At 48.1% G+C, this 20,464-nt stretch overlaps 2 protein-coding genes and 1 long non-coding RNA gene across 6 annotated transcripts; 1 reads left to right on the forward strand and 2 right to left on the reverse strand.

The window, feature by feature from the left end:
• Nucleotides 1-583: 583 nt before the first annotated feature.
• LOC120725487 lies at nt 584-1,860 on the reverse strand. The gene is made up of 2 exons (XR_005694120.1): nt 989-1,860; nt 584-894 (listed from the first exon to the last, which is right to left on the reverse strand). It is a non-coding gene; the product is annotated as an uncharacterized LOC120725487 (long non-coding RNA).
• A 1,904-nt stretch (nt 1,861-3,764) lies between these two features.
• On the reverse strand, nt 3,765-12,467 carry zbtb1 (zinc finger and BTB domain containing 1). The gene is made up of 2 exons (XM_040018407.1): nt 12,354-12,467; nt 3,765-8,159 (listed from the first exon to the last, which is right to left on the reverse strand). The coding sequence occupies exon 2, from the start codon at nt 8,153-8,155 to the stop codon at nt 6,149-6,151; it is 2,007 nt and encodes a 668-aa protein (XP_039874341.1). The 5' UTR covers nt 8,156-8,159; nt 12,354-12,467; the 3' UTR covers nt 3,765-6,148.
• Nucleotides 12,443-19,880, forward strand: zbtb25 (zinc finger and BTB domain containing 25). Of its 4 annotated transcripts, none has more exons than XM_040018432.1 (4): nt 12,443-12,552; nt 12,950-15,051; nt 15,130-15,310; nt 16,449-19,880. In XM_040018432.1, exons 3-4 carry the CDS (start codon nt 15,138-15,140, stop codon nt 17,629-17,631), a joined length of 1,356 nt encoding a protein of 451 aa, XP_039874366.1. In that variant the 5' UTR covers nt 12,443-12,552; nt 12,950-15,051; nt 15,130-15,137; the 3' UTR covers nt 17,632-19,880. The 4 variants fall into 4 exon arrangements, with proteins under 4 accessions (XP_039874366.1, XP_039874364.1, XP_039874367.1 ...); XM_040018430.1 differs by having other exon boundaries at nt 12,950-13,851; XM_040018433.1 differs by having other exon boundaries at nt 12,950-13,432.
• The last annotated feature ends 584 nt before the right edge of the window (nt 19,881-20,464 follow it).

Raw genomic sequence — 20,464 nt, forward strand, 5'->3', positions numbered from 1 at the left:
GTCGTCACAAAGCCGAGGATTCAAAGCAGAGATACGCCGTCAGATTCCCAAGCTCCTGGAATCCTATGTGGAGACAGACTTGCTGTTTGACAGGAAGTAGGAGAGGCCGCACATTTTCATGCCTCAGTTAATGACCTGAAAATCCTGTTTACGGCTTCCTGTTTGCAGGACTGAGATAAATAAATCTGCATTTACCAAAATACCAAGGTGTGACTTCAGGAACAACGCTATTTGTACAGCTGTCAGAGCTCAGTGTGGATGGCTAATCACAGACCAATTGATGCAATTGATTAGAAATCATTTAATATTTGTTTACAGGAAATAAACTCTAATTAAATGAAAGTTACAGTGACTCACTGCGCCACCATGTGATACAAGGTGGAATTACAGAAAAGAACAGGCCAAAGCAGCTGGTGGTAGTTACTCAAGCTAACTCAGATCAGCTGGAGAGAAAGACCCTAAATTAACATCAGTGGCACTGAAAGCAGCTGTAGATAATGTTACATCTATGCAAATATTTGGTTCAGATTAAAACAGTTTGATGATGCCCTTAGGTGCATGACTGTCATCACTGAGAAATGAAAACAATTTAACCTGATTTATTTCATTCTGTTACAGAAAATAGAGAATGAAACAAAAATAAATACAGCAGAAGGTTTGTATCAAATCCAGCTCAGCATTTCCAAACACCAGTGGTTTTTACACCTGAATCAAGATGTGTGTGTCTGCAGAGTCCCAGCAGACATGTGACGGACACAGGTCCTCCTCCTCAGACTCACCTGACCACACACTCAGGTGTAGTCAAGTCAGGTGAGTCGCACCTGTGACACGTTCATTGCCCACCTCTTGAACTGTGGTGTAACATGGCCTGGTGGCAGAGGCGGAGAGCACCACCTGAAGTCAGAAACAATAAAGTGAAAACTGTGCTGCCACATTAGAAACACATCTAAGTGATGTCACATTCCTGTTGTCGCTCTGTCACACTGACCTCTGCATTCAGCTTCCTTCTCTTCACATCGTCATACACGTGAAACATCAGCAGCTCGCAGGTCTTCTTGTGATCTCAGCCTGCATTTGAGCCACAGCACAGAACACCAACCCTCTCTGCTCGAGGGCTAGCATCTGTAACTGATCTGGGACTCGTGTGCCAAAGCGTTATTAAAAAGGACTTGACTCCTCAGCAACTGACACAGTGTGTTTGTCACATTCAGACTGACCCAAGGACCTACTTCTCACAGCCAGCAGCTGACCTTTGGCCTCCAACATGCAGTTGGATCACAAACTCTTTTGACTCAGTCAAACCTCAGAGAGGTGTTATGAGTCATATTGCAGGTTCTGCTTTCATTCTGATGTCTGAAGAGGTCCAGCCCACAAAGCAGATCTTCAGTCTGTCAGTCCTTCTGCAGCTCCCCCGTGTGGACAGACGCTGAACCAGTTTTTCACAAAGTGTGACTAGCAGCATCAGCCTCACAGCTTCCTGTAGAGCACAGGTGCCAAACTCGAGGGCCAGTGTCCTGAAACTTTTAAATGTGTCCCTGCTGCAACACACCAGAATAAAATTGGTAGGTCATTAGCAAGACTATAGAACTTGACTGCATGCTGAGGAGGCAATTCAGGCCATGTCCACACTTATACGTTTTCGTTTGAAAACACATCTTTTTCTCTCCGTTTTGGCCTTCCGTCCACACTGAGACTTCGTTTTTGGTCAAGGAAAACGCTGTGTTTTGAAAACACTTTCCAAACCGGATATATTTGAAAACGCCGTTTTCGTGTCGCAGTGTGGACAGCGAACCACACTGTGGCGTCATTGTTTTCTAAAACGATGACACATTTTAGTCATGTGATGCAGTCATGTGACCAATTAAATTAAACTTAGGCTACGTTCACACTGCAGGCGAAAGCGCATCAAATCTGACTTTTTTGACCCTATGCGACCCATTTCCGATCATGGTATGACAGTGTGAACAGCGCAAATCCAATATTTTTAAATCCAATCAGGGTCACTTTCGTATGTGGTACTGAATTCAATACATATCTGATGTTTTAGAAAGCGACTGCTGTTTGAATGGTCATGTCGCATTAAATCCGTCTTTTACGTCACTGACACAAGACAGACGCCAATTATCAGCGCCTGAAAAGCACCCGATAAGACATCGCGAACGCTTCCTGGTCATCCCTTGTAGATGTTAGTGAAACGTACAGAAAATGGGAACATTTTATTTGTACTGTATAATCTGCAGATTCTGACAGACATTTCTAACTATCCTTTGAAGCACCGCTCCTCTCTAAAACAGCAATAAGGATAATTATTAGGCCATTTGTAAATAACAAAATAACTTTATAACTTAAAGAAAATTTGGGAAACATAAAGTCCGAAGTCTTTATATAAAGGGCCATCAGTCAAACAATACTGTTTGGTCTGGGTCTAAACAGAGCGCGTTGTGTGTGACGTCTTCTTTTGCGCATGCGGGCTGCTTTGAGGGTTCACACTAGAGCTCGTTTGCTGTCACATTTTATTTGTAGTGTGAACAAGCAGACAAAAAAAAAAAAAAAATTGGATTTGATCAAAAAATCGGAATTGAGCATTAAGACCTGCAGTGTGAACGTAGCCTAATATAGCAGAGGGTATTTTCGGCCGTTTCAATGTGGACGCACAACGTGAAAACGATAGTGTGGACACGGAGCGTTTTCAAAAGAAAACACAGTTTTCAAATTTATCCGGGCTAGTGTAGATGTAGCCTCAGCCATTTGATTCATGTTACAGCAGCTCATAAGTGAATGAACATGGTGCAACAAAAGTACTTTTAGAAGTACAATTTCCCAAAAACTTACATTTATTTAAATTTACTTGAGTAGGGTTGGGATTTGCCACCTCAGCATGCAGTCAAGTCTTTCTAATAACCTAATTTTAATCAGGTGTGTTGCAGCAGGGACACATGGAAAAGTTTCAGGACACCAGCCCTCAAGTTTGACACCTGTGCTCTACAGGAAGCTGTGAGGCTGATGTTGAGGACTGGAGTTTGACACCCCTGCTGCAGAGGAACATTACAGACCCTCCTCTTGTGGATATTTTAATCCAAACAGAGACAAAAGTCTGGATTTAACATTTTCAGATTCAAAGGTGATCTGACGGTGGAGATGGACATCTGCGGCCTTGTGTTGATGACATTCTGATCAAATGTTATTTTTATGTCTCATCTTCAGAATCTTTAGAAAAATTAAAACAAGTATTTCTGAGTGAGATGCAGTTTCCTGGAAATATTTCAGAATAAAAGCCTCACTAAACACTCAATTTGAAACAGGAAGCGCTGAGGTTGCATGATCAACATCAATAAAAATCTTCAAAATAATTGTGATTATATTCCAATCAGATAGAAAGGTCAAAGGTCAGCTGAATCTCAGAGCCCATGTGACTGAAAAACATTTATGTGGAGCATTTAAACACCAACACTGGACCTGTTTCCCGCTGGCCTTCAGTCAGAAACGATCACCGTTAACAAACCAATAATCAATAACAGCTGCTTCTTCTGTGGTATGCTGTCAGGAAACCACAGAAGCTAGAACACAGCTACAGGTGATCTCTGTGAAAAATGTGAGCATCAGTCCAAACATCAGCTGATCAATGAGCTGATCCTCCCTTAGTTTTGACATTAAAAACTTCATGAAGCAGAGAAAAGATGAAGCTGCAGCTTGAGGAGGAGGTGCTGGTAAATAACACTGAGCCTTCATCCTCTGTGGGATGGAAACAGAGGCTCCACCCACACTCAGGTTCACTCTGTTTATTAAGAGTCGTGGTCACAAACAGAAAAACAACGCAAGAAGAATAACAAACAGCTGACATCGCTAGCTTTACTTAAGACGACATTCGTTTACACCTGGGGTAACCAGGTGGACCCGCCACCTTGGTCAGATCCACCCGGTCCGACCTGAGCCGGCTTAAACTGGTCTAAACTGGTGAGGCGTTAAAGGGGCATGTCCCTGACTTCTCTTAGTGCTGATTAGGTGAAAGTTGAATTAGTTTGAGTTCAGCTGGAGTTTGTTTGGTTTCAGGTCTTAGTCCACAGAAAACAGTCTCACTGTGAGCCAGACGAGAAGATGAGGGGGCAGGGCTGATTGTCCGAGCAGCCGCAGAATCATTTCATGGAGCTCATTCTGATTGGTTCTGATAGTCTGATTTACTTGAGCCTGTAACGACTGGTTGGTTCTGAGCAGCTGGATCCAGTCCGATCCCGTACTGCTGGCGAGCGAACACTTCCAGAGACTTGTAAGGCATCACAGGAGTTCTGAAGGTAAGAGTCGAGGTGACTGGTTCTAGTGTTTAGTTGTTGGATTTTTCATTGGCCGGTTCAGTCTGAGGGGGGGGGTTGTGACCTTCCGTGCCGGCCCGCCCCTCACACATCGCCGTGAGTTTGACAGGAAGGACGGAGTGTTACAGTAAAGGCACCAATCACAGAGTGCGTGGGACGGTGACAGAGCGAGGAAGCCGTAACAGGCTTTAGTATTCTGGGAAACATCCAAGCGTGAGGCAGCGCACCCTCGCAAACAGGAAGTTCTCTCCACGCAGGCCACAGGGGGCGCCGTTTCAGCAGATATACTAGTTTGTATTTCCTCTGGAGATCACACTGCGAGCAGCACAAGCGCTAACCGTGGGTGTGGGCGGAGCTTCGACGGACTCATTTTAATCGGTTACTATAACGTTTTTAGGTTGTGATGACGTCAGTTTAGCGTGTACGTGCTGAACCTGAACTCTAGGATCCATGAAGGTCCGCAAGTCCTCCGCTTGGCCCATTGGACGGAAACGCTACGGTCGACTCGTTCAGACCTGAGCTGTAACGGGTGGAGGGTGGTGCCTCCTCTACGCGACTGCGAGATTCCTGCTCTTTGATGCGAGCAGCTGATTGGCCATCACAGCTGTCAGATATCATACATGCAATTATAACTTAATAAAAATAATGTTTAACTATAAAATCGATCAGTGCCGTCAGCTGAGAGCGTGATTGGTCGTGCAGGCACCAGCTGACGGCACGTCACCTTCATGGTTTGTTTAGAGAACAGAGCAGCTGCGTCTAGACCTGCAGCCAGTTTCAGGTAACGTCTTAAAACAGAAGCTCAGAGCGCTGCAGAACCACCGCAGCTCACACCGGCCTGTGACGGCGCCAGTTTCAGTAACTCATGACGATTTTGAATCAGCCAGAAATGTCGCTAAAGCGCGAGTTCATAGGGGTCGTCTGATTGGTGGGTTTCTGTGGATTACTTTTGGTCCTGAAATGTGATTAAAGCTCAGAGAAGGCCACATGACCACATCAGTCTGAGGCCACGATTTGAACCGTGCACTCTGCGAGTCGGAATTTAAGGCAACATGGCGCCTCGTTGCTCTGAAAATCACGCAAGGGCAGTTTTGAGTTTCAGCTCGTGTTTAAACATTTAAAAAAAGAACAACAGGAAACGTGGGCTCTGGGCGACCAATCAGATTTTACGATGGGTTCAGTTATTTGTAATCTGTTTCCTGGCGTGTAATTCATTGTGCAGCTCATTTTGGCCTTTAATTTTGTCAAGGGTTAATCTCACAGAGCCCCACGAGGCGACTGCTGTTGTGACTGTGTGCCGTATGTTTGCGTAAAATAAAGTTAAATTGAATTGGAGGATAAAACAACTGTTCGTGCTCTAAACAGCTTCCCTCCTCCCTCCAGAAAAGGTCTGCCTCTCTCGCCACCGAGTTCAGCTCCAATATGGCAGACAGAAGCTTCCTGTCACGCACGGTGACTACACCGTCATCATGGAGAGAGGCAGGCAGTGGGTGGAGCCTGTGTGCCACCGCCCACCTCCCGCTCTCCATGTACGGACACATAGCAGTCGGTTTCTAGGCAGCATGCTGTTTGCTATTTATTCAGAATCAGCTCTAACACGAGGCTTCCTGTCCTCAGGTGTGCCTCAGGTATCTACCAACCCACCAGCTTCCTGTTGCGCAAAGCCTCAAGCGGTCAGAAGTCACTAAGGCGCGGCTGGACCCGCAGCTCGCAGTGTGACACCCGGTTAGTTTGCGTACGGCTTCAAAGTGCAGTTCAGTCTTTTTGGTGTTCAAGTGCATTCTTTGTTCTCACATTTATGGCTTCTTAGTAACAGACTCGTGGACATGGCAGCAGCGCTGTTATAGTCTCTTGGTGTGTTTGGAGTTATAGTGGCTCCGCATGTCTTTGCGCAGGCGGAACTTCTCACCGCACACGCCACAGATGTACAGGTGGACATCCATGTGCTTCTCCAGCTGTTCGCCACCCGGGAAGATCTGGAAGCACACCTGGCAGATGGTTTCCCCGGCTGACAGGTGGGAGATCATGTGACGCACGTGGTCGTGTTTGAGGAAGGTCCCCTGGTCACACACGGGGCACACGTAGCGCGCCATTCCTTTATGCATGTCAGTGTGGAGGCGGAGTTGGCGCTCGCGCAGGAACTGCTTGCCACAGGTCTGGCAGGTGAACTGCTTCTCCTTGGTGTGGACAGTGTAGTGCTCGCGCAGGTGGCAGCGCTGGTAGAAGCCTTTGCCACAGATGCTGCAGAAGTGTTTGCGGCGGTGATCGGGCTCGCCGCCTTCCTCCAGCATGGTGGGCCGGAACAGCTCCTGGTCGTGGCAGGATAGAGCGTGCTCCAGCGCCAGGCTCTCGTTCTGGAACAGCAGGCCGCAGTGTGGACACGCCAGGTCGGCCGCCTCCAGCAGCCCCTCCTCCATCCCATGCGGCTCCTCCAGCAGGGACGCCTCATCCTCGCCATGGGAGTCCGACTCAGCTCCATGGGATTCACCGCAGCGCTCGGCATGCTCCTGCAGCTGCCGGCCTTTGATCAACACCTGGCCGCACCTGCCGCAGGCACATATGTGCCCCATGTGGTTGGACAGATAGTGCGCGGACTTGTCCTCCTCCAATAACAGAGCGCCACACACCTCGCAGGGCGTGCCGTCAGCGTCCTGCTTCTCGTCTTTGACCTTCTGGAGTTTGGCGGGGATGCCGGAATCATTGCCTTCGAAAGGCTCGCTGCTGTTTTCCAAACCGGAGACACCGGGCTCGGGGTCCGATTGCGTCTTCTCCCTCAGCGCTGCATCACCGAAGCGTGTGCTAAAATCTCTGGCGGCATGCTCGCCAACACGGACCACCTCGATCTCAGGGAACATGCTTTCTTCTGGTTCGGTCTTGATGCTCCTGGTGGACCCAGGCTCGCCGTCTGGTCCGCCTAGGACTGACCGGGCAGTCTTGGCCTCAGGCCAGTCATCCTCGCCTTTACAGACGACCCGGTGCTCCTCCACGCTCTCTGAGGCGGAGCTCTCTGCTTTACTTGAGTCGTTGTCACCCTCAGTGTTGCCTCGGGGTGGGTGGAAGGCTTTGCGGTTGGTACAGGTGAGGATATGCTCGATTAGAAGCTTCTCGCAGCTGAACACGAAGCCACAGTCGTCGCAGGTGTATGTGCGACCGAACCTAGGGCGGTCCTTCAGAGTTGAACTCCTGCCACCTGACCGCTTCCTCAGGTCACACGGTTGCTCGCCTGCTCCGTCTAAAACTGGCGCCGCCACAATCAGAGGAGCGGTTGCCGCCTCTTCTGTCGTGGCTGGCCTGCCAACTGCAGCAGGAACAGCAGGAACAGCCGGACGCCCCGTGCTGCTAGTGACGGCCTTCGGCAGACGCTCCCCTTCAGGTGCGGCGGGCCGCTGCTGTTCGTACATGCGCACGCCAAACATCATCTTCCCGCCAGCAGGCCCGGCGGAGGAGCTGGATGAGGAGGCAGAGGAGGACGGTGTGATGTTGGAGCTCCTGATGTCCCTGAGGTCCTCCAGCGAGTCGGGGATGTAGTACATCTGCAGATATGCCATGGACGCTTTCAGCTCCTCAAACTCGTAACTGCCCACAACGATGCGCCCGAGGTACATGAGCTGCAGGATGAGGTCGAAGCACTCGGCACTGATCTGCATGTTGCTCAGGTCCAGGCGGCCCGCCCCCTGCTGGTCCCGGATGAACATCATCCTGAAGTAGGAGCTGCAGGCCGCCAGCACCGCCTTGTGAGCCCGGAAGTAGATGTCGCCGATGGCGATGAGGCAGTCGCACAGGAAGCCCCACTCGCGCTGGTTGTTGAGTTGCTGGAGGACGTGATCGCTGTGGCTCGGCCTCGCCATCGCCCTGTGGACAACAGAGGAAGACAGAGTCAGAGTTTATGAGGCAGCAAGGTCGTCTGCGGTCGACTTTCATAACGTGTGAGCCGGCACGGGACAGTTGGGCCTGATATGATTCATCAGCAACTCTGACTTTAATTAGAGCCACAAGTTCACACACCGAGCACCCTCAGATCAGCTCCCAGCTTCACTTACAGCACTGCAGTGATGAATCAGTATTTCCTTCTCAAGAACACACTGCTCAGATTTAACATGCATGCGCACGCACACGCACACACACTCACACAGGATGGCAGGTTTACTTTTCACCTTTCTAAACTCACTGTGGGGGAGGATGCTTCACCTCCCGTTGGCTATTCTCACAGTAAGTGACACCCCCCCTCACACACACACACCTACCCTGTTATGTGACAGATGTGTTTGTACTGCAGGACAAGTATACCTGTACACACCCCAAGTTACTGCCTAAATAAAAGGTCCACCCTGACCCCACCAACACCTGGAGAGTTCACAGCAGATGTCCTGTGGACCAGGTTACAGTAAACTGTGAACCAGATGTGCCCGACACACCCGACAAATCTGGATCTTTAAGGTGGACTCAGAGGAAACTGCAGATGCAGGGCACGTCTGGGCCAAACAGCTCTCTGAGAGCGCTCTCTGCTCGCTGGTTACCCGAGCCCTCATCGGCGGGTCTGCGCCAATAACATCTGCAGCAGTGCCAGATGTGGGCGGAGCTAAAAACAGGTTCCTGTGCTGCAGGAGAAAACCGGTCGCATGCGGTTTTCTGTACCGTGAAGTGAACCCGGTCCTGTTCTTCAGAACAGGAGCTTTTTGTTAGACATGTACCTTCACTGCCTGACCCCCCCTGCCCCGCTGCTGCTTGGAGACACTGAAACCCATCAAAAGATGTCACTTCTTGTGTCAAAATGGGGTGTAATCAGAGGAAGATGTTTCCTCCCGTCACCTGAGCTGAACAGTGATTCACTTAAAAATTTGACGTGTTTTTATTTTCAGCGATGTCGTCCCGTCTGTGTGTACTGAGCTGCCTTCCCTCCCCGGTTCCACTGGCAGTTCACCTGGCTGTGCTCACAGGTAAAGCTCACACATAGTACACTTGTGACCAGCTAGAATTTCTGTCTTTGTGTCATGTCAGCTGATCCCAGAGCGCCTCAGAGCATCGCGCCAGATAAGAGATCAGTGGCAAAGTAGCATCACTGCACGTGTGTGTGTGTGTGAGTGAGAGAATCCTGAAAGCCATAGCAGCAGAACAACATAAAACCAGCTGTGCAGGAGCTCACCTGCCTCAGGTGCAATGAGAAGACTCGCCTCTTCCAGATTTTTAAACATTTAGTGCCAGCTGACCACCACCGGTCACGTGTTTCTGCGTTAAATCTACGCCATAACGTGACGAATCCTGACAAATGCAACTACACATTGACGCAGCCCATGATGACCATGATCAGTTTCAGCTGTTTCCAACTTGTTCTGCCTCACACAATTCCTGATTCAAGCAAATTGACTGGCAGACAAAATTTCCAGCGCCAACTAGTGCCCTGCATCTCCGCGCTCTGCATGTATTAGGCTGCAGAGCGCCTAATAGATGCATGAATCATGCTTCACTGCAACAGCAAGGCAAGAACACTCAGCGGTCCTCTGGATGTCGGTGGTGGCCATGCAAACTGACACATGACTAGAGCAGGACGATATGACCAAAAATATTTATCACAATATATATTTGAAAATTTGTGATAACGATATAACTGACGATATAATTGACACTAGACAAAATACTTTACAACTCCTCAACTTTATTAGTGCAAAGAAAAAAAACTCATCAATGTATTTTCACTTAAACAAGCAGCTTTTTTAAGTGCATTAAAGTTATATAAAAAATTAACAGTGCAAATGCAAATCCTTGCTGACAGTTTAACCAAAAGGCATTTCCGGTGGAAATTGGCCGACATATCCTCAGCATAACCATGTATAATATCCACAAAAACTTAAAAAGAGGTTATATACACACACAATACGGTAATATTATGTTGAAGCACAGTACGTATCACTCCGCGAGGCTCCTGCCTACGATAGCCGTAATGCTCCGACAATCCATCAAGCGGTGCGGCTTCGTAGCTTAGCAAAGTCGTACTGAAGCATTTGACAGATTTTCGAGCGCCGTGTACCACATAAAATCGTTTCCAGGTCAGTAAACACAACCAGAATTCATACATAAGGCACACGGGATTATAAGGGGCGCTGTCGATTTTCAGAAAAATCAAAGGATTGATTTTAAGGGTGCCATATTTTCCAATAATAACGACAGCCCGTTAGCATGCGCTACCAAAAATAGTGTTTTGTTGTATATCTGACGACGAAAGCTAAACCAGTTCCACACCACTGAAGTTGCAGCATTTTTACAAACGAATTCTGGTTCATCCGTTTCATTCAACGATCCACTTTCGCTCTTCTCATTCTGCGTCGACGCCATGTGCGTATGTAAACAAAGGCACTGCGCATGCGCGTTTTACCCATATTCTATCGCGATATTTCATTTTCTTATCGTTGCCCAACATTACACCGGTATTACCGTGAACGGTATGATATAGCCCAGCCCTACACATGACTACAGGAAGTGAGGTCATCATGTGAGATCAATTAGCCAACATGTTCCAGCAGAATATAAATTGATGACCGAAGAGCATGACTCCATTGCAGACTGTCAGGTGACTGATTTCCAAACTGAGTTCCACCTCTCAGATGAGGCTCAGGATGGCGTTTTATTCTGAAATGGTTTGGCTCTTTGATCACATGACGTGACGTCAGATCAGTTCACGTGAGTTCAGGACGGTCCCGCTGATTTAAAGCCAAAACTGAGCTCCTCCAACAAAACCTGATTCTGCTAAAGGTGGAGACATAGAACGCACCTCCACATGATTCCCCAGACACCGCTAGCTACACACCATGTGACAGTATGAGCCAGAAGTGGAGTGACTTGTGATGAGGTCACACAGTGGGAAAGCAGGACTTTGCCCCCAGCCCCAGTTTGATGTGACGGCGCCGTGCAGCTGCTGCAGTTACATTAAATTGCAGAACGACCTTTTTATATCCCATCATAAACGTCATCATCATCATCACACTTTTCCAGAAATATGCAGATATGATTTTAAGAATGCCTTAAAACGTTCAGGCTGATTAAATCCTCAGTTTCTAATCACAGCCCAGCTCAGAGTTTATGATTTTAAATGGTGACGCATTGTTTTTCCCCCTTTCAGGTCATTGTGATATGCAGTTTTTAGTAAGATGAGTGCCTTAATCGTGTTATTACCAGAACAAGTCATGGACAAGTCGTTTGAACTCTGATCAGCTGGTTGCTGCTCACAGGAAGGTCTCAGGGCTCATTTTATCAGCCGACACGTGACAGTCTAAGTTCATATCTGATGTGTCTGCTGTCAGGTGTGTTTGAGCTTTGTGAGGTTAAAGGTCACAGTTCAGAAACCTACTCTACTGATCAGTAATCAATAAAGATAATAATGTGATCACTGTGAAGAGTGGATGAAATAATTTTGGCCTCTGTCACCAGACTCCACTGTAAAAACCACTCAAATAAGAGCCCTCATCCTGCTTACTGGAAGTCCCCGCCGGGCCCGCAGGCACGCGGTGCGGGTTGTCAGTCACCGGCAGACAGGTCGCGAAGGAGCCGCCGAGGTGGGAGCGAGCCCGTGGAGAGACTGGAGGGAGAGGCTGGCCACACCGCCGAGCTAAAATGGAGATTACAGCTCAGATGAGATTAGCTGCTCCAAGCTAACCCCTGTTAGCGTGGTCCACACCGGAAGTTCCTGTGATCGCTCCTCCAAAATGAAAACACGAAGCGTGACAAGGGGTGAACGAGACCACCGTCAGGATATCCCGTGCATCACAGCGCGTCTCAGTGACAGTCAGACACTCCCCGAAGGACCGTCAGTGAACCCGTAGCTCCTCCGGCTGCTTCAATGCTCAAAACTATTCGTTACGACTTATATTTTGAAAGTAGCCACCGGATGTGATGCGAATAAAACCGGGCGTTTACTGAGCGCTCTCTCCCGCAAACAGCCCCGCCGCCCCCGCACTGCCACCCGCATTCAGCACCGAGAGCAGGCCGCGAGCATTTCCTTCACCGCCTGCCGCCCAGACGGCCCCGAGCCCGGACACGGGTCCGTCCACTCACCGTGGGTCCCGGAGGCCGGCGAAGGGGCTGCTGCTGTGGGATTCCCAGGCTCCGAAAAGTCCTCCGCGGATGGTTTACTGTGGAGACGAAGGAGCAGTCTCTTCTTCTTCTTCTCCTCCCGCAGGATGAAAGCACTTCCGCACAGCCCGCCGCGCCGTCAAGCCGCACATAGCGAGGAAGTCCAAATAAGGAACTTCCGGTCAGAGTGAGGCCCTTCAAAATAAAGTTAAATAACGTTTTAACGTTTCAAAAATACGTTTCTGCTTTGATGCTTCGCGCAGCTCAGCTGACACCACGGAAACGCAACATGTGTCGCACAGTAAAAAAATAAAAAAAAAGTAAAATGAAAAACTGAAGTTATAATAAAATATATAAGAACTTTAACCCAGTGGGACATGTTTAACTGCATCAAGCAGTAGTTCACAGGTGGGCATTAAATAATAAATATACGTTTCTGGCTTGGACGGGGCCTTTCACAGTTAAATAAATAGTGTCAGAATTATGTCTTCATTGAAAACGACCACAGGAAACCAAGTCTGCTTTTAATTTGAAAATAATAACCGGAATAATTTATTTGTTTTCTCTCTCGCTTGTAGGATTACTTGAGGCCTCCCGCCACCCACATTCAGTCAGAGAGCAGCAAGGAGGTCTAACTCTGAGCTGAGCAGGAGACTCCGCCTGAAGAAGCAGCAACATCTCACCCATCAATCATATACGAGGTGGCCCATACCTGAACGATCTCATCACTGCAGCTGCAGCACCAGTCCGTCTGTTTCAAAGTAGCCTGCGATCTGGAGGCAGCACCTGATGATGCCAACAGAACCACATCATCTGCAAAATGCAGAGACAAGATGCTGGCCACGCCCAGATAATCTGCCCATCACCGGTGACAAAGTGCGGCCTAGGCGGAGCCCAGCACCCACTGGGAACGTGTCCCACTCACTGCCAAGAATGTGGATCACACCTCACAGCATACCCGCTGTGGTCAGTAATAATCAATACTGCTGATCAGCTCAGTGGACACCAGCCTAAGAAAACATATTTACACAGGTTATGAGTCACTTCAGTCACCAACCGAGGTACAGTGGCCCACTCTGAGAGTACTCTGAGTCTCAGATTACACAGATTATGATGGGGTTCAGTCCCTGAGCTGCAGAGCTGAGGCGTGTTTGTGAGTCTGTCTGCTGCACGGTGTCGGTGTGTGTTGTGTCACGTGATCGTGCTCCCTGCACGGTGTCGGGGTCTTATGCTGCTGGCTGACAGCCTCTGATCAGTTTCACTTTTTTTCCTGATATACTCAGAAAATTATCGATGGCACGATAACGCCATCTTTCCTGCTCTGCGTTTATTAAATTACTGATCAGCCATCAAACGTTTCTGACGGCTCACGTGACTGCCCCATTTGACCCATGTTCTCGCGAGAGGTGACGCGGCTCGTCGCGAGATCCTCTGCAGCAACAAATCGGCCGATTCTGAAGACGATCTGCTCGTTTCTGCGGTAAGGCGCTCGTTAACGGCGCGCGTGCAGGGTCCGCGCATACACAGGATTGCCGGGCGTTGGGAGCGTGAACACGCGCCCGTGTGCGCGTGTGTGCGGAGGTGATGAGGACGTGCGTGTGATGAATGAGATGAAGGATGGAGGATGCTGCGCGGTGGCGGGCGCGACGGCACGTGCACGCGCAGAGCTAGTGTGTGACTGGGTCGCGCGGGTGTCCGGTTTCCGGTGTGGTCGGGTCAGTTCGATGTGAACACCCGCCCCTTCCCCGTGCATGAGTGCGTGTGTGTGTCAGGTGTGACCTTCACTGAGGTCAGAGGTGGCGTGTCCAAGTGAGCCTGACGGACTTAATGTGACGTCACAGGGTTAAACAACACCTTAAGTTTTTCAGGTCTGAATGTGCTACACTGCTCTGTGTTTGTGTGTCTGTGTGCTTGTGTGTGTGTTTTTGTGTTTCTGTGTATGCGTGTGTGTATGCGAGAGATGCTGAAGATAAAATAACTCTTTATTGTCATTGCACACTCATACCTTGTACAATAGTACAATGAAATTGGAAACTCCCACGTCAGCACAACTAAAGACAACACAGTTACTTAAAGTTGATTTTTTTTCATTTCATTTTTTCATTTCATTTATTTATTTATTTCACACTTGGTACAACAATTCAAACAAACCAACCACACTTTCTATCAAAAAGCACTACAACCATGTGTGAAAAGGAGCAGGAAGAAGAAAATATTCTTATTAAACCCTGCCCCCTATCTATTTTCAAAGTGCAAGGAACCCAGACAGTGGCACGCGTGCGCCCCTGTAGGAGCTGAAGTTCCTCTGATGTCCCCCAGACGCTCCAGCAGTGAGCGGTAGAAGAGGCTCCTCCTCAAACAGAGGAGCTTCATCAGCTCTTTTAGTGAATGAACCTGCACCCCTGCTCTGTTCTACAACATCGACCAATAACAGTGCACGAGAATCAGGAAGGCTCTACCTTGTGGCGTTATTCAGCACTTCGATATTAAGTACTTACTGAGCTAAAGCAACAGGAGTATCGGTAACACAGCAGCAATGGACTTGACCGACCACAGATATATATATATTTCATCTTCTATCACCACAGCGGATCCTCTGCTCGGGGTCACAGTGAAGTTCCTCTGACCTTCTCTGAACCTCTTCAAGACATCCTCCATCCTGTCGCACATTAATAAGTTTGTATGTTAAATGTATGTGTGTGAGCAGTGATGATGGAGGTCATAATGTGAACTTCATGGGCTCGGGTTTGTGTTTCAGACGGTGTCATGGAGGTGTCGTCGCACAGCCTCTTCCTGCTGCAGCAGCTCAACGTGCAGAGGGAATTTGGTTTCCTGTGTGACTGCACCGTCGCCATCGGAAACGTCTACTTCAAAGCTCACCGCGCTGTGCTGGCTGCCTTCTCCAACTACTTCAAGATGATCTTCATCCACCAGTCCAGGTGAGGGATGAGACAGCGGCGTGTGACCTCTGTACCTGAGTAGAAGTTAGTTATACACCTGTGCTTTGGGTCATCACACAAGTGCAGGTAGGATAAAAAATAGGCATGTTTTCTGAGAACCTGAATTCTTTTAAATGCCCAGCAGGTCGTGACTCCTCTGACCCTTGAATCCTTTGTCCTGATAAATTTGTTGGCTTCCTCAACCGTGTTGGGTTCCAGGTCAGAGAGGAGGATTATCTGGGGTGTACTAAACGTACGTTCTTCAGTCAGATATGCCGCTTGCTGTCATCGTGACGGCAGTGATGAAAAGGACTTCACTAACCAGCCGGTGACAGTCTCTGCGTTGATCCTTTCATGAAAACGTTACCAGATGACCTGCTGTTAGCCACCTAGCTGTGAGTTAGCAGTGCGGCATGAATCCCAAGAGGGTTTGCTTGTCTGAAACCATGCAGCTGCAAATAGATCAGCCTTGGGAGTTTGGACAAACTGGCCAACCTTATCCATTAAAGACAGGATTTTACTACTTGTCAGCAGGCGTGTTAGTGTTAGCTAAGATTAGCCATGAGAAAGACAGCTCAGGATTGGATTTGCTCTCCACAACCAAACCGAATGCTAGCGTTAACTACAAACTTGGAGCTTGACTAGTCAAAAAGTGGCTAGCTGTCAGCTACAAACAGATGCACTGTGAGGACATGTGAGGACAGTTTATTTGGCCTTAGCTTTTAGGTGAACAGCGGTGTGTTTGATTTGTAACACACCAAAAAAATAATGAATGAAATTTAATGTTTTATCCCAATTATTTTATTTTGTTTTCATAATTTTTAAGAAGCAATAATAATAAAAGTAATAAAAGTAAAAGTAATAAAAATTCAAATATGATTGATCAGCCCTAAATGTGTTTAAGACTAGAATAATGTCTTAAACACAGGAGAGTGTGGACGGCGTGCCTGCCCGAAGGCTTGTACCGGTGTTTGTTCCTTTATTCCAGGAGAACAAATTTCAGGATCTGGATCCTGTAATCCAGAATAGAGGAACAAAACTTTGGTCCAAACCTTCAGGAGAACATCGATCCAAAACATCAGGATTCACATGCTGTTTTTTTCCGAGGTGCTGACCTCATGTCTCTCTGTGTCCCCAGCGAGTGTATAAAGATCCAGCCCACGGACATCCAGCCGGACGTCTTCAGCTACCTGTTGCACATCATGTACACCGGTATGTGTCCCAAACAGCCGGTGGACCAGAGCCGGCTGCAGGAGGGCATTAAGTTCCTTCACGCCTACCAGCTGTGCCGCAAAACTGGTGAGGGTGCTGCTGAGACTGCCAACAACGTGGTCCGCATGTCCAACCTCTATGGCATTCAGATCTCTTCCCAGCTGGCCAGCAAGGAGGGATCCGGAGTCCCCAAGACCACCACGGTGTCCCGCGGGGCCGAGGATGGGCGGTCCTCTGACCGAGGGGCCCGGTCTCACTCCCAGCTGTCCCTTGCTGTCGGACTGGAGGGGGTATCATCGGACCATCAGGCCTCAGCGCTACGTTGCTCTGTGGCATCCGGAGACGATTCTGACATCTCAACTACCCATATCAAGCAGGAACGCTTAGAGGAGGAGGAGGATGGCGAGGAGGGTCCAGGTGCAGGGTCTCCAATTCAGGACAGCAGTCCCATTCAGGGCCTCCTGTTCAAAGACCGGCCGCTAGTGCTGCTCTGTCCCCGCTGTGGAGAGCGCTGCTCCTCCCCAGAGGGCCTGCGGGAGCACCTATTCAGCCACGCCCTCGACCCCGCCCGTCTCATGGAGGGGCTGTCACAGGGCGGCGAGCTGGAAGCCGGCCTAGAGGAGGGTCCTCCAGGAACCCAGGAGCAGCTGGATGCAGGATGTTTGGAGGAAGCTCTGAGACAGAGCCAGGCGCTAGCCAACCAGCTGGCTGCTGAGCTGAGGCGGAGCCGAGGAGGTGGTGGGAGTGGAGGAGGGGGGAGTAGCCCTGCTCCCTCCCTGCACTCACGCAAACGTAAGATTGCCTGCGCCGTCTGCAGCCTACGCTTCTCCCACAAGAGCCAGCTGCAGGAGCACATGTACACCCACACAGGCAAGCCGTCCCGCTACCACCGCTACAATCGCCTCTGCAGCCAGCTCTTCCAGGCCTCCGCCCACTTCTGCGACAGTGCTGCTGAGCCTGGGGGAGGGGCTGGGGGTAGAGCCTCAGTGGGCACCCCCATAGCTCTCTCTGAGGAGCCCAACAGGGACACTCAGGACAATGGCAGCTCCTGCTACTCCCTGGACTCTGAGATCTCCCAGGAGAGTGTGGACGGCGTTCCGGTTGAGTGATGCCATCTGTTATGAGGGATGTGATTGGACGGAATAGTAATTTCCGCAGGTGGTGGTGTTCTGAGTGTTTGGTCTGTACCTGTTTGGGAGTGTCTGTGTTGAATCCAGTGATGTGATCATGAGGTGCTGAGGTCAGCAGGTCGGACTGTTTGATGCTCAGAAACGTCGGCAAAACCTGACTGATTGATGATTAATAATTAATTGATTGGGAACTGTTTCGCCGGTTTGAAACATTTGCTGATTTGTGCATGTTGAACAAGTTTCTGGACTCTGATTACATGATTCGTTGATTAATCAGCAGATTAATCAGAGATTAATGATACGTCAGTACTTTGACTAATGTCACTTCCTGTCATTCATGTCACTACTTTGTATTTCCTTCTCTGAAATTGAGCCGCCAGAGACTCTAAACCTGAAAGCAGCCAACACTGAAGCCCATCCGAGTCTGAGAGGACTGTGAGGAAGAGGAGACAGTGAGCACTGTGATGTCAGAACCTTTCTGTGGATGCACTGACATGTGCAAACTACAAAAAGCGAACTACTCAGATTTCTGTCATTTGGTGTCAGAGTGTCGTACATACAAGGTGTAATCTACAAGTTATGAGAACAGGTCCAAACCAAAAACTGGATTTAAATCTGGCAGATGTCACATTCAGGATCATCTTCCCCTGGTTTTTGGATCTCTCAGTGGAAATCCTGTCAGTTCTCCTTCCAGTTTTATTTTTTTACTCACGTTTTCTTTCCCTCCATCTTGCCACACAGGTTTAGGATTAAAATGTACAGCAGTAAACCCTCTCAGTGACAAATAACGAGTAAGCGCCGTACACCTTACATGTAAAGTTTGAGTTAGTCTTTTGTCAATGTTCATCGTCAGAAAGAGAGTACGAGGCTTCTTGTTTCTGTCCTTTTATTGTTGTCCACAAAGAAACAAAACTACAGTGCAGACTTCAGTAAATAACACTGTACTGTTAAACGTATTCACTCCTCTGCATATGATTAATAAGAGTTACTTCACTAGAACTAAGGGGCGGAGTCCAAGTCCTGAAAGGCACACCCACACCATAATCCCCCCACCAAGCTTTACATTTGTCCCGGTAACCACTGAACCTAGACTCATCCATTAGAGTGCCAGATGGAGAAACGTGTTTGGTCACTCCAGCGAACATGTCTTCACTGCTCTAGAGTTTAGTGGCATTGTGCTTTACTCCACTGCATGTGACGCCTTCATTGCCCTTTGTGATGTAAGGTTTATTATACAAATGGTCACCATGGAAACCCATTTCATTCATCTCTAATCTGAAGGCCACATGAAGTCTGTAGTGGTTGAATCTGCAGGAAGTTGGCGACCTCTGTGCGCTCTGTGCCTCAGCATCGGCAGAAAGTTTATCACCACAGAGTTACAAACATTATCAGATGGAATACAACAAAAACATGCAGATCAGAACATGCAGGAAACACAAGACAGTGTCCTGGTTAGGACGAACAGATCTCTTTGGAGGAGCTTGAAACGTTCAGATTTTGCTTCTGAAGGTTTTCCAATGCTACACAGAGCTTTGAGAAGATCCCGAGTACCCTGAAAAGGAGTGACATCCTCAGAGGTTTGAATGGATATCTGCCAGTGCAGTGAATTTACACCCAGCTAACAGTCAACAGGACAAGGAGAAGAAGGCAGCAGCTACAGAAACGTACTGGCAGAAATGACCTGAAGCCACCTGGGTTCTCGGACCTCTGCAGGTTAAATAGTGAATAGTGATGACCTGTCATTGAGATTAGCCGGGGTTAAACCAGGTTTTTATTGGACCTCTTCGCTGAAGCTGCTCACACCCACTAACCTCAGTGTGCAGCACCAAGGACAGAGGTAGAGCTAACGGTTCAGATCAAAGCCACGACCTAACATCAGTCATCTTCTGCCAAACTGAGCAGATCCGAAAGCTCTTAACTTCATCCTGCCTCTGTTCTGCTTTTCTTTAGTTTCTGCTAAAGAGTTTACAGCGTGAGATGTTACATTTCACCGAGGTAAAAATTAGTCCCTGTAGAAAAATCTCTGATTGAGGTGTTGCCCCTCAGCGGGCTTCCAGAAACTGTTCAATCAGGAAGAAGTGAGCTTAAACGGGCGCTCACACACAGATGGGAGGATTACACTGAGGGTGCTCTTACATGGAGTCGGGATTAAAAAGCATCTGATGGTTTAACTTCATTTAAAGGATCATTCCACAGTTTCTTCCATCTGACTCGAACAAAGGCAAGCACAAAAAAAGACAGAAAGGACAGGTGGGAAAATAAACGTGTCCCAATCTGTGGGTCAGGACTCTCGCTGGTTTCCAGCCTACGCCCACAGGGGCACATTTTTTTATTTACATTTTTAAATAAAGTTTTAAAAATATTCAATCTTTTTTATATTTATCAAAAAAATGTGAAAAACTAAAATCTTTTAACAGTCTAAAAAACAAAAGCCAACAAAAAAGCACGATCTGAATTTTATTTTTAAAAAGTTACTGCCAGCATTTGAAATATTTTGTTGGAATGCCCTATTAACTTTTACATTTTATTTTGAAATGGTTATGCTCCTATATGTTCTAAACATTTTATTTTGAAGGAGTCATAGTTTAGTGCATTTGAAATACATTTATTTTGAAGGAGTGACATTCTGTTGCATTTAAACCTTTTTATTTTGAAGGATTTGATGTTTGTTCATTTTAAACATTATTTTGAAGGAGCCAGTCTGTTATATTTAATTAATTTATTTTTTAGTTTTTGAAGGAATTGTACGCTGTTGCATTTGAATCTTTTTATTTTGCAGTGGTCCTATCTTGTATTTTAAACCTCTTATTTT

The sequence above is a fragment of the Simochromis diagramma genome, unplaced genomic scaffold (assembly GCF_900408965.1).
Source record: "Simochromis diagramma unplaced genomic scaffold, fSimDia1.1 OVJJ01000802.1, whole genome shotgun sequence".
In the NCBI taxonomy this organism is placed as follows: domain Eukaryota; kingdom Metazoa; phylum Chordata; class Actinopteri; order Cichliformes; family Cichlidae; genus Simochromis; species Simochromis diagramma.